Source organism: Cynocephalus volans, chromosome 10 (genome assembly GCF_027409185.1).
Source record: "Cynocephalus volans isolate mCynVol1 chromosome 10, mCynVol1.pri, whole genome shotgun sequence".
In the NCBI taxonomy this organism is placed as follows: domain Eukaryota; kingdom Metazoa; phylum Chordata; class Mammalia; order Dermoptera; family Cynocephalidae; genus Cynocephalus; species Cynocephalus volans.
The window spans coordinates 2,877,460-2,889,873 of NC_084469.1; the positions used below are offsets into that span (position 1 = coordinate 2,877,460).

At 44.6% G+C, this 12,414-nt stretch overlaps 1 protein-coding gene across 1 annotated transcript; it reads left to right on the forward strand.

The window, feature by feature from the left end:
- Positions 1–6,061: 6,061 nt before the first annotated feature.
- On the forward strand, positions 6,062–11,648 carry LOC134386971 (keratin, type I cuticular Ha3-I-like). The gene is made up of 7 exons (XM_063109129.1): positions 6,062–6,412; positions 7,963–8,045; positions 9,032–9,188; positions 10,041–10,202; positions 10,297–10,422; positions 10,587–10,807; positions 11,546–11,648. The coding sequence occupies exons 1-7, from the start codon at positions 6,065–6,067 to the stop codon at positions 11,646–11,648; spliced, it is 1,200 nt and encodes a 399-aa protein (XP_062965199.1). The 5' UTR covers positions 6,062–6,064.
- The last annotated feature ends 766 nt before the right edge of the window (positions 11,649–12,414 follow it).

A 12,414-nucleotide genomic window follows, 5' to 3' on the forward strand; every position in this document is an offset into this window, starting at 1 on the left:
TTTAAAGCTCTCAAGTATATGGGCCACAATATCAATTACGCATTCAAGTTAACTTTATCTGATTGATAACCGAAATTAATCTATTGTGTGTGCCAGGTACTGTGTGAGGCATTGAGAAACATAAATAAATGAGCCTCAGTCCCGACACATGGTATGTTTACAGTCTAGAGTGGATAGACAAAGTAACAGCTATCATAGACCAACACCAACGTGGCTCAAGAAAGGAGTCGATAAAGAACTACAAATTTTAGAGCTGTGAGAGAGTGATCAGAAGAGGCTCCAAGGAGGTAACACTCGACCAGGCTTTGAAAACCCAAATGTTCTGTTCATATACATCTTGCCTGCCTGTCTTGTTGATTGCAGGCCCTTCAACAGGGGCAATATCATCATCTAATTAAAGTCTAGTGTAGACCATGGGATACTGTAAGGGGAATAAACAGGGAAGAGTAACTGATGGGAACTCATGAAAAGGTGATTAAAACCTTATTTACTTCCCATAGTTTCAACTTCAATCAACTATTACTGTATAATATTAGCATAATTCTAAAATAAACTTTGGTGGGACATGTTTGGACTGACAAGTGATTGCAGATCTGAGAAGAGGGTAAGTTTTTCTAAGCATGAACTTTGCCTGGCAAGAAAATATGGAATCAGGAGATATAATTAGAGACCAAAGCCGATTCCTAGCCTGGAAGAGAGGATAAATGTGGTAGTGAAAGATGAAAATGCAAGGTAATTAGGTGGGACTTATCTGACACTGCTTTGAATGGTTATCCATGAGATTTTCTTGTAAGGAAGGTTGCCATATGGTATATCTGGCATCTGAGTATAGACTGCGTCATGGTGGGTCCTAGAAGTTGGTGAAAGTGGATGAAATAGAAAGAAGATCAATTCGGATACTGGTGAGAGACAAGGACTGAGATGGATGGGCAGAGGAGGGGCGGACTTTAGAGGCATGGCCTGGGATATGGCAGCTGATTGGAGGTAGAGAAATAATGAAAAGAGAAGGAAGAAACTAGTACTGGTTGAACACTGTAATAGGGTTCTCCAGAGAACCAAAAGGTGATCTATCTGTACCTATACCTATACCTATACCTATACCTATATAGATAGACAGAGATGCATAGGAAGACATTTATCATGAGGGATTGGCTCATGTGATTATGGAGGCTGAGATGTCAGACGATCTGAAGGCCCAGGAAATCTGGTGGTATAGTTCTAATCCAAGCCCAAAGGCCCAAGAGCCAGGAAGGATGATGATATAAGTCCTGGCCCAGATCTGAAGGCCCAAGAACCAGGAGCATCTATGTCAGAGGGCAGGAGAATATGGATGTTCCAGCTTAATAAGAGAGAGAGAGAATTTGTCCTTCCTCCACCTTTTTGTTCTATTCAAGCCCTCAACAGATTGGATGAAGCCCATCCACATTGGTAAGGGCAGATCTTCTTTACTCAGTCTACTAATTCAATTGCTAACATCTTCCAGAAACACCATCACAGACACATCCAGAAATAATGATCTACCAGCTATCTGGGCACTTTTTAGCCCAGTCAAGTTAACGCATAAAATTAACCATTACAAACACATACTATAGGTCTGAAGTTTTTGAGGCTGAGAAAATGAGACAACAGTGGATATACATAGGAGAGAGCTGGAAATGAATTACCGGATTTGAGACAGATGTCAGAGAGTTACCTAAATGAAAATGGTAGTTAAAGCCACAGGAGTTACTAAGACTGTCAAAGGGAAGGTGGTAGAGTATAGGAGAACCTTGGGGACCACTGGTGGAAATGGCAGGGCTGACCTGGAGCTCTCCAAAGTCCTTGACATAAGGTTCATCCCTGGTTTTGCCAGGCCTCTAAGGATAGAGATGGCATCTGGTTATAAGCATTTGGAGAGGGAAATGGACATGCAGTTGAAGTGACACAGAAGTCAAAAGAAGTCAGAGTTTCAATGAGGGTGTGGTCAAGAGCATCCAGATCAGGTAAGATGAGAATCAGACAAATCTGCCGGATATAGCAATGGGGAGACCACTGGTGACTATAAAGAGAACAAGGTCTGTGGGATGCTGGGGGAAGAAGCCACATTTCAGTGGCTCTTTCACATCTTTCTCAAATCACCAACTTGAAAGAGGGCTTAATATAAAAATTTGACACAACCAGTCACACTAAACACGAAGCTTACTCTGCTTTATATTCTATGAACTTTTGAACATGTCTTAGCATCTGCTCTTTCCCCTGATCTACAGAGAAGTCCTTATAAACAGGTTTCATTCCTTTTCTGAGTGTCTCCTGAGTCCAGCCTTCCCAGGAAGACTAGCACCATTAGGCTGCATTGTCCTGGGTTACTTCGTGATCTACACTATTCTAGACTGTGTAGAGTTAAAAACATGGCATGGATGAACTTTGCATTTTCCCGACTTGGCTTGGTCCCTGAAGACCCCCCAAGCCCCATTCCCATTGGGAGTCCAGGGCTGAGTATAAGAGAAACAATGGTGGCTCTGGAGAGGGTTTGTGGAACTAGCCCTTGAATCCTGTGTTGAGGTGTTTGTATCTGTCTTTGCTCAGCCCATCTTACCACTGAACTGACTCATTCTCCAGATCCTCTCCTGCTTGTCCCTAATCAGAAACCCTGTGGAGCAGAGCCAACCCTGTTGGCTTAGTTCCTGGGTTACCACCACAATTTCTTTCCTCAATGTAGTGAGGCTGGCGGATTGATAAATTGGCAAGTCACTTTTATGGAACAGCCTGTGGAAGCCCTCTATGCTGTTCTTACAGGAAACTCTAACTGGGGCTGGCCCAGCACGGTGGGCTGGTGCTCATGTTGGACAGTGTTTCTGCTTTTCTAGCTCTCCTCTGGGATCCCTCTTTGACATAAGTCAGTCTTGTTGCTCTGTGTGCATCCAGTGATACTGCTCCTTGCCAGTTGTATACATTAAAATGTAATTAGTCTGTAAGTGGCCCAATATGTTTGTTACTTGGCATCTCTGAAAGAATATATTTCACATTTCTCATGACGAGAATTTCAAGCACCTGGACTTGGCCATCAAGGAAGATGGTTTGGGGAAGGAGGAGGGAGGCCTCCAATACCTTTAACGTCCTGCCACAGGGAGGGTGGCCTCAGCAGCAGACCTGCCCTGACTCCACTCCATGGTTAAATTCCACTGGTGAGTTTGCTTGTGAACTCTCCCAGGGAAATAGCCTTGGCTTCCATAATAAATAGTATCCTGATACCTCAGTTGCAATTTGCTCACATTTTGACACCAGAAGCCGCATCTACGGCGTCTGCCACAATTACACAGGCAGGTGTAAATCCTTTGTTAGGATTTAATTTGCTCATCATGTTTATTGCAGAGTCATTGACCAGAGACAATATCATCACTTATGTAAAAGTAATAATTCACAGCACACAGTAAGTGGAATAAATAAAAAGCATTTGTCTTCCAGAATTCCTGGAAAGCTGGCTGAAACTTGGTTCTTTTCTCAATAGACCCATTATTATTCTCAACCATTATTATCTAATGGCCATGTTGCTATGTGGCAATCATGGTTAGTTCTGCTCAAGATGTGGGAATAGTCATGTTTTCTAAACTCTGCTCTCTACTTTTGAAAATGCAAGGATACTTACCTCTGGATTATTTTATTCTGACCAAGGCAGAAGCTACAGCAATGGTTCTACAGATCCCCATGCACATATTTACTAGTCTACAACACACTACACCTTTCCTATTCTTTAAAAAGTGCTATTGTTTAGATTTTTCTCTTTTGAAACTTGAGGCATTGAAGAAGAGGAGAAGGGAGGGAGGTAATTATAGAAAAGTTAATGAATCCAGCTATTTGCTTTATGTCACTTGATCTCATCTAATAGGGCTTTAATAATTTTGGTGCTGATTTTAAACCAACACACCCATTCCACGTCACTGACGGTGGGATCATTTTTTTTTCATTTGTATAAACTTTTAAAAATTGGTTATGAATATTCATGAGATACAAAGCTGATTGTCACCCCTCGCGCCCAAGATGTGAAGACCAGATCCATACTGGCAGCATGCCCATCACCACAGATTGCATTTATACCCCGTGTCCCCCACCCAATTATTCCCAACCTCCCTCCCTCTCCACCCTTAAAGGCAGAGATTCAGGCAAGAGGGCAGAGAGTTGTGAATTGTGAACGTGGAGGAGGCTGTTGTTGCCTTCAATGCATTTGCTCTGAGAGACCACACATTTGCTCCAAATCTGCTTTCCTTTACAAAAGCATACAGGGTGTCTTCAAAAAGTTCATGGAAGGATTTGTATTGTCTTTCAATTCAATTTTTCCATGAACTTTTTGAAGTACCCTTGTATTTGAAGCTTCTCCTTGGAAATGACTTTCAGAATCACTCAAGAAAATGCATATTATTATTTTGCAATAATTACAACTTGTTTTTGACCCATTAAAGAAGATGCTACTCAGCTTGGTTGTTCACCCTACTCACTAGACTTGGTTCCAAATGACATCTGCCTGGTTCCAAAAATAAGCACACCCTTAGAAGATGAAGATTTGCTTTTGATGAGGATAACCAAAAGAATGTGCCCCAGGCTGTGAGGGCAAGTTTGAAAAGAGGGTGATCTGAGCAATGGCTGTACAGCAGGAATATTAGCATGTGGCTTCCAAAAAGGACAACTTTGAGGAGTATCTTTTATATTTTGAGCACTGACATTAAACATAAAATACTCATAGTTCATAGCTCCATTTGCAATAACTCGAGGGCAGAACATTTGTTTGCTGAAATGTACTGATGGTCATGAGATGCCATTTAAGCACTTGATGATGTGATGGCTTTGCAGGGTCATGTCCTTTGGAGAACGCGGCTTGGGTATTTCTACATCAGATCAACTGAGGGTTTGTTTTTTTCAAACTTCTAGTGGGTTTTATGTGTTCTCACTTAGTAAATTTCCTTCCATTAGAATAGAAATGATGTTTAGTTCTTTGACAGAGAACAGTCTAATTTAGGAGAGGATGTTGTCTAGCACTGATTGAGTTCCACTGAGCTCAATCCAGGCCTGCATTATTGTATCTCAGTGGTGGGAACCTGGAAAAGAGAAACAGTGTAGGGTAATGGAGAGAGTGTGGCCACTGGAATTAGGGAGATCTGGGTCCAACACATAGGATCCTATGGTCACAGAGGAGCTCCGTGACCTTGGGCAACCTCCCAGTGGCACGATGTCCTCATCCACAAACTCTTGCAGGGTTTTGTGGGGATTGAAGGAGACAATGCCTGTGAGGAGCCTCGTACAGTGCCTGGTGCACAGTGGGTACTCAGCAAGCAGAAACCATCACCCGTAACAGTCACACTGTGTTTAGGTGCATAGAAGAGTGCTTCACGCATAGTAGGTGCTTCAAAAATGTTAGCTCTCTTAATGTTTTTGTGCACACTGAGTAATAGCAGAAATGATGAGGGGAGGCCTTCCTACAGCCCCACAGGGAGAGGGTAGAGTTGCCTCCAACTGCCCGGAGGGAAGTGCCTGGAGGCGAAGGGAAATTGAACTGCGTGGCCTTGGGAGTCCTTTCCGATCTTAGCTTCCAGGATTCCCTACCACAAGTTTCCCGATGGGCTTCCATAGACTTTTTTTTTTTTTTCAGAGTCCTAAACGAGTATGAGGTAAATGAGTCACAGGCCTCTCCTCACTTAGGAGGAAGAGGCACAGAAGGCCCCCAACTTTGGAGGACAGGGCACAGCTGTCACTGTAGCTAAATGCCCCATGCATAAAGGCTGCTGTTGACAAGACTGGTCACTTTGAAGCCAAAGCATGAAGCTGTCACTTAACCAACCAGCGTGATTGCTAAGGAGTCCTGACTTAGCAAGAAGCCAGAGTAAAAACTCTTTACGAGGTAAAGGACTCGCGTGAGGTGGCGAAATAACAAAAGAAAAAATTGGTAGAGATGGTAAAAGGGAGTGATGCTTTACATGATCGCCACACCCACTACTGACAGAATATAAAGCCCTGGAGAGGACCAGGGCTTACACCAGAGAGAAGGAACCAGGTTTTCAAACTGACCTTCAGAGCTCTTTTCCCTCCCAGCACCATGCCCTACACCTGCTGCCTGCCCAACCTGAGCTGCCGCACCAGCTGCTGCTCCCGGCCCTGCGTGGCCCCCAGCTGCCACAGCTGCACCCTGCCCGGGGCCTGCAACATCCCCGCCAATGTGGACAACTGCAACTGGCTCTGTGAGGGCTCCTTCAATGGCAGCGAGAAGGAGACCATGCAGTTCCTGAATGACCGCCTGGCCAGCTACCTGGAGAAGGTGCGCCAGCTGGAGCGGGATAACGGAGAGCTGGAGAGCCGCATCCGGGAGTATTGCCAGCCGCAGGAGCCCTTGTTGTGCCCCAGCTACCAGTCCTACTTCCGGACCATGGAGGAGCTCCAGCAGAAGGTGAGGGGTGGGCACCACACTGCCAGTCTAATGAACTATTCATCCAAATTTAACATACTAACTTCTGAATGGATCTAAGGCTATTCACAGCTTATGTTGAGAGTGATAAAAACATAGAATTCCTTGGATTAGGTATGACATTAAGTAGTCTTAGAAAATCTATTTTGGAATCGTCACATGGCAAGGACACAGACTGGCAATAGCGTAAGGCATTAGACCAAAATCAGTCATAGCAATCTTACATTGTCACAAGTCGTAGCTTCTTACCCTAAACCAGAATATCTGATTCTTTTTGTTGTAATTAAAAATATGAAAAATTTTAATTGACACATTTTAATTTACATGATTATGGAGAACAATCTGATGTTTTGATACATTCTTTTGTTCATTATGATATCATGGTCTTATTTTCAGAGCATTGTAGCATTTACAAAAAATAATATGCACCTGAATTATTTCTCTGAGCTAGGGATTTCCAGGGCGAATCCTCAGATATCTAATGTCTTCCAAAGCTGTAGTGAAAGACAGTGTCTGTGACAAAGCCAGAGGGCCAAAAGCTCTCACTAGTATGCACAGACACAAGTGCCATCCGCTAGGGCAGGCAGGTATACAAGTGACAACACAGGGCCATAAATGCAGGAGTCCAAGTGGGTGTTAAGTAAAGAGTCTGCAAAAAAGTGGGACTTAATACCTTGTAGGCTAGGGAGAGCTCCCTACAAGAGGCAATATCTAAGTGGGGTTTGAAGGGTGAGCTGGAGTTTATATCCAGTTGTACAAACCCTTGATCCTTGGAGGGAATTGGCTGTCTACTGTTCTGTACTTCTGCCAAGGTGAATGCCAGAAAGGGATGTGATGTGAATATAATTCACTTATTCACGCTCAGTTGGTGAGTACTGGACACAGTGCTGGTGTGGGGGATCAGGTACTGAGTACGACAGCCTCTTTCCTTCAGGAGCGCAAAATCTAATAGGGGAGACACATGTGGAGGCAAATGACCACCGCAAAGTCCCAAGGAATGTTACTGGACAGTACAAAGAATGTGGGTGACTCCAGGGGTCTTACTAGGTGGGTGAGGGCATCCAAAGGCATTCTGGGTAGAGGCAGAAGCTTTGTGCGGTAGCTTGGACGAGGGTAATATGAAGGGAGAGTGAAGAGAGGTCAGCAGAGTTGGAACGAAGGTGGTGTGAGAGTAGGATAACCAACTCGGCTTTCCTGGGACTTTTCCAGTTTAAGCCTCCCCTCCGTCCTGAGCAAACTGGGACAGTTGGTCACCCTACCTGAGACCTGGGTACCCAGCAACTCAGCTCCTGCAGGAAGCCAGAGGCAGTCAAAGAAGAGTAGAATTCATGATGAAGGGCACATTTCTCCTTCATTGCTCTGGTGTTGAAATGATAAGTTCTATGAACTAATCCTTTTATTCCCAAACTGAAAATCTGAAAGGCCTTAAAGCTATTTGGAAGAAATGTGGCTGAAAGAAAACAGCTTTTTACTTTAAGGCACAAGGCATTCCTTCTCAGAATAACTAATTTCACAATTAATCCTACCCCCAGATTCTGTGCAGCAAGTCTGAGAACGCCAGGCTGGTGGTGCAGATTGACAATGCCAAGTTGGCCGCAGATGACTTCAGGACCAAGTAAGATTTTTCTAACAATCAGAGCAGTCTACTAATGAACAGGTTGAATTGCAAAGTGATGAACTCCCTATCCTGAAGTGTGCAAGCAGAAGCTCCTGGATGGTACTGGGCAGAGTCTTGCATTGGGTTAGAGTTAGATTAAATGTCAGTTAAAGTCTCCACACCGAGTGCCAAGATTCTGTGTTTTAACTTTAGTTTGAAGGAGTGTAGGAGACCACCCTCTCTCTCTCCATTTCTACTCAATGTCTGGACCAAGTTTGAAAGTGAATTTCACGTGGGTCTCTTAGTATGGTTTAGCCACTATCGATCAGTCCATCAAAAGGAAATTATTAAACAACAAAAAAGGAGACAAAATCCATTTCTTTCAGAGACTCAATCACTATTTTTAGGTATGACCATTATAATCATGAGAATTCTTTGCATTTTTATGGGAACTTACAATTCACAATATAATTTTACCTATATAATTTCATCTTTAGTCCAATTCTATGAAGTGTTTGTTTAGTCCTCATTTTACAGATGAGAAAATCAAGTCTCAGGGAGATTAAGGAATCTATCTACAGCCATTTAATGGCAAAGCTAGCTCTAATCTAATTTAGTGCTTCTCTCACAACTCTAGATTGCTTCTTGGGTGGTTGGAAAGGACAGTGAGACAATCTGTAGCAGTCTCACAAAGTGCGCTGACCCACTGAAGAAGGCGAAGATGCCAGGGCTTAGTTGATAGTGACTGTGAATGCAATTCTTAGAACAAAGGAAGTTAATCTTAGATTAAACTATACACAGGCATCCCACAATGCCTTCTCTTTGGGTATCAGGGAGGAAATAGGTCTTCTCACTCAGCACAGAGACATTTATTCCCTTAAAAAAAACTTTAAAAAAATTCGAAATACTTAAAAATATAATGAATTTGACTAGCTCAGCCAAATAAAGCCCAGGAAACAAAGTTTTCTTCTTTGGCCCCTTTTGACCTCTGGCTGTATGTGCAGGTATGAGACTGAGATGTCCCTGCGGCAGCTGGTGGAGTCAGACATCAACAGCCTGCGTAGGATCCTGGATGAGCTGACCCTGTGCAAGTCGGACCTGGAGGCCCAGGTGGAGTCCCTGAAGGAGGAACTGCTGTCCCTCAAGCAGAACCATGAGCAGGTAAGAGTCCCAGCCCCCAACTCCCAATACTGAGAGCTCCATGACTCCCCTGAGCAGGGTAAGTAGGTCTCGATTTGCTAAGCACCCTGGAGCTAATGCAACATTTTGCTGGTTGCTTAAACCATACTTGGGAGATTGTTGGGGAATGAGTCACAAGCTTACTTCTTTTACATAAAGGAGTGTGGTCAGCTGACCTATTTCCATTTGGGACCGGATGTGTGACCAGAAAGTCACATAAAGATCTTTAAAATATTTTCTACTGCTTGATAAGATTCATTATCTTCTGAATAGGCACCAAATTAAAGACCAAGACTGGAAGAAGATAGCAAACATTCTATACTCTGTTTCACCTAGATAACTAGAACCCAAGCTGGATAAATGGATGATGGACAGATGGATGAATGGTTGATTTAGATCTAGGAAATCAGATGCATGTCACAAACATTAGATGTTTTCATGAGAAAGAAATTAACAGTATATGAAGGTAGAAGACCTGAAGTAGACGGAAGAGTTAAACCTGGTTTCTCTATATTTAGATAGCAACAGTCGTAAACCAATTATCACACCAGACTTATCACTGAGCAAAGAGAAAATCAGAAAGAAATGGTAGAATCCTGGAGTGGGAAGAAACATTTGCAATAATTTAATCCAGCAACATTATTATGCAGAGGAGGAAAGAGGCTCAGAGAGGAGGCCTGAGTCACCAGAGGTAACAGCTTGGTTTTACATCAACTGGGCTTCAACTCACTTTTCTTAAGTTTCAGTGCAATTCTCTTCTCACCACAAACACATCTGTCAGAGTTTATTTGTACACTTCTTTCTGTGGTTTCATTCCTTCCCTCTTCCCATCAGGATGTCAACACCCTGCGCTGCCAGATTGGAGACCGCCTCAACGTGGAGGTGGACGCTGCCCCCACCGTGGACCTGAACCGGGTGCTGAATGAGACCAGGTGTCAGTATGAGGCCCTGGTGGACACCAACCGCAGAGAAGTGGAGGAATGGTTCACCACGCAGGTGGGCATCTAAGTGCATGGCCACTCGGGACTCGAGACCCCCCAGGACCCTTGAGGCAGGGTCTGATCCTGTCTTCTCCCCTTGGGTATTTCAGACCGAGGAGCTGAACAAGCAGGTGGTGTCCAGCTCGGAGCAGCTGCAGTCCTGCCAGTCTGAGATCATTGAGCTGAGACGCACAGTGAACGCCCTGGAGATCGAGCTGCAGGCCCAGCACAACCTGGTGTGTATTGTGCAGACCTGCTGGGGAGCAATGTGATGTCGGGGAAGCAGAGGCCCTGGGATGCCCTTTGGGCCAGCTCTTGAAGCTTGTGGTTACTCTGGAACCCCATGGTGAAACCCTTTCAAGGAGCAGCTCTCTGACATTCTTTATGTTTCCCACCACAGAGGGACTCTCTGGAAAACACGCTGACGGAGAGCGAGGCCCGCTACAGCTCGCAGCTGTCCCAGCTGCAGTGCATGATCACCAACGTGGAGGAGCAGCTGGCCGAGATCCGCTGTGACCTGGAGCGGCAGAACCAGGAGTACCAGGTGCTGCTGGACGTCCGGGCCCGGCTGGAGTGTGAGATCAACACGTACCGGACCCTGCTGGAGAGCGAGGACTGCAAGTGAGTACCTGGCAGGTGGCACCTCTGCAAGGCATATGGACAGTTCTACCAAAGATAAAACGGACTTCACGGACCAAATACTGATATGTCTGTAGAGACCAGAGTTTTATATTACAGCAGTGGGAAGTGTGGGGTGTTTTCTGCTAACATTACTTGGGCTAAAAGTATTTTTCATTCTAATAGTCATGAGAATTGACTGTTTCCCCCTTTGGTGAGTCTTTATTTGCTAAAGGATGATGATCAATCATCATCTTTCTTTCAGATCCATTATTTCATTGATCCTTATTAGAATCATCCAAGACAGGCAGAGTGGGAATCATTACAACCATCTTATACATGAGCTTTGAGTATTAAAAGGGAAGATGACTCCATCGCTAATGGGTACAGTGCTTGTTAGTTAACACAGTATTTTTGTGAACAAAATCTATGGAAGTTTTACAATTCCAGGTGGCAGGTATTACCAATCCCAGTTAATAGGTGGGGAGTCTGAGGCTTAGAGGGTTGAAGTGACTTCCCCCTGTCTCCAGGGTGATAGAGTGAAGGCTGGGATTCTTCTCAAATGTTCTTTGCTCTTTTCTGCCACTGCCTCTGAACTTTGTAGAAATGCTCTGAACAGGCCTGGCTTCCTAAGACATCAGAGAATGGGTTCTTCTTGTTCCCATGTCTCCTTGGGTTGAGCCACTTCTTTTTAAAAAATTACCTTTCTGATGCTGATGATCTAACGATTCTCTGTCCCAGGCTTCCCTGCAACCCCTGTGCCACAACCAATGCATGTGACAAGCCTATTGGACCATGTGTCACCAACCCTTGCTGTTCACGCTCCCGCTGTGGGCCCTGCTAGATTCCCAAAGCCAGCAGGAGGATTGCATGAAGACAGAAAGACCATCGAAGGAACAGCTCTGCCTCTCTGACAACCATCAGCCAAACCCCATCCCAAAGCATCACCATAAATCGTGGTCTGGGAGAGAACAAAAGCCCAGCACTGCGGCCTGACTGAGCCCAGGCCCACCCAGTCCTCTTCATCCCAGGCCTGCCTCTTGTAGTTGGTCTGAGCTTTGATGATTTGAGAGGTTTGAGCTGTGAATGGGATTCTACAAAGCGTTTGTCGTTCTCTCTGCTTCTTCTGCCTTTCTTGCAGTTCCCCCAATCTCCTAATAAACTTTCCTCTTGCAAAGCAGACACGATTCTCATTTGTATCCACTCTTTTCAAAGTGTTCTCTCTTTGTGTGCTTCTTATGAAGCCACTTGGAAGCAGAAGAGGACTTTATAGTCCAACCTTCTCCTGAAAGGTCTTCATCACCACTCATTAGCAGTCATGAAGCCCCGTGAGCCCCAGGATCCACTCGGGCCAGCATGAAACTAAGTGGGAGCGCTTATGCAAGAGGCCTCTTCTGAACAGTATACACACATATGTTATTGGACCTTCCTCAGTAAAATGCAACAGTTAACATTTCTAGAAAGTTCTACCTTTTCTTTTGGTAGGCCCTCCAAGAAGAGGACAGGAGCTTACATTTACCAAGCACCTACCACGTGCCAGGAACTGTGCTGCTAATTTTCTCCCTTACACGATAGGACTGAACCCAGAGTTCACTCTGCATATCAGTTAC

Excerpts from the sequence above, each read along its gene's own strand:
- LOC134386971 (XM_063109129.1), top strand. The coding sequence starts at position 6,065 with ATGCCCTACACCTGCTGCCTGCCCAACCTGAGCTGCCGCACCAGCTGC. Across the intron at positions 10,203-10,296 it reads AGGAATGGTTCACCACGCAG|ACCGAGGAGCTGAACAAGCA; the intron begins GTGGGCATCTAA and ends TGGGTATTTCAG. Across the intron at positions 10,423-10,586 it reads TGCAGGCCCAGCACAACCTG|AGGGACTCTCTGGAAAACAC; the intron begins GTGTGTATTGTG and ends TTCCCACCACAG.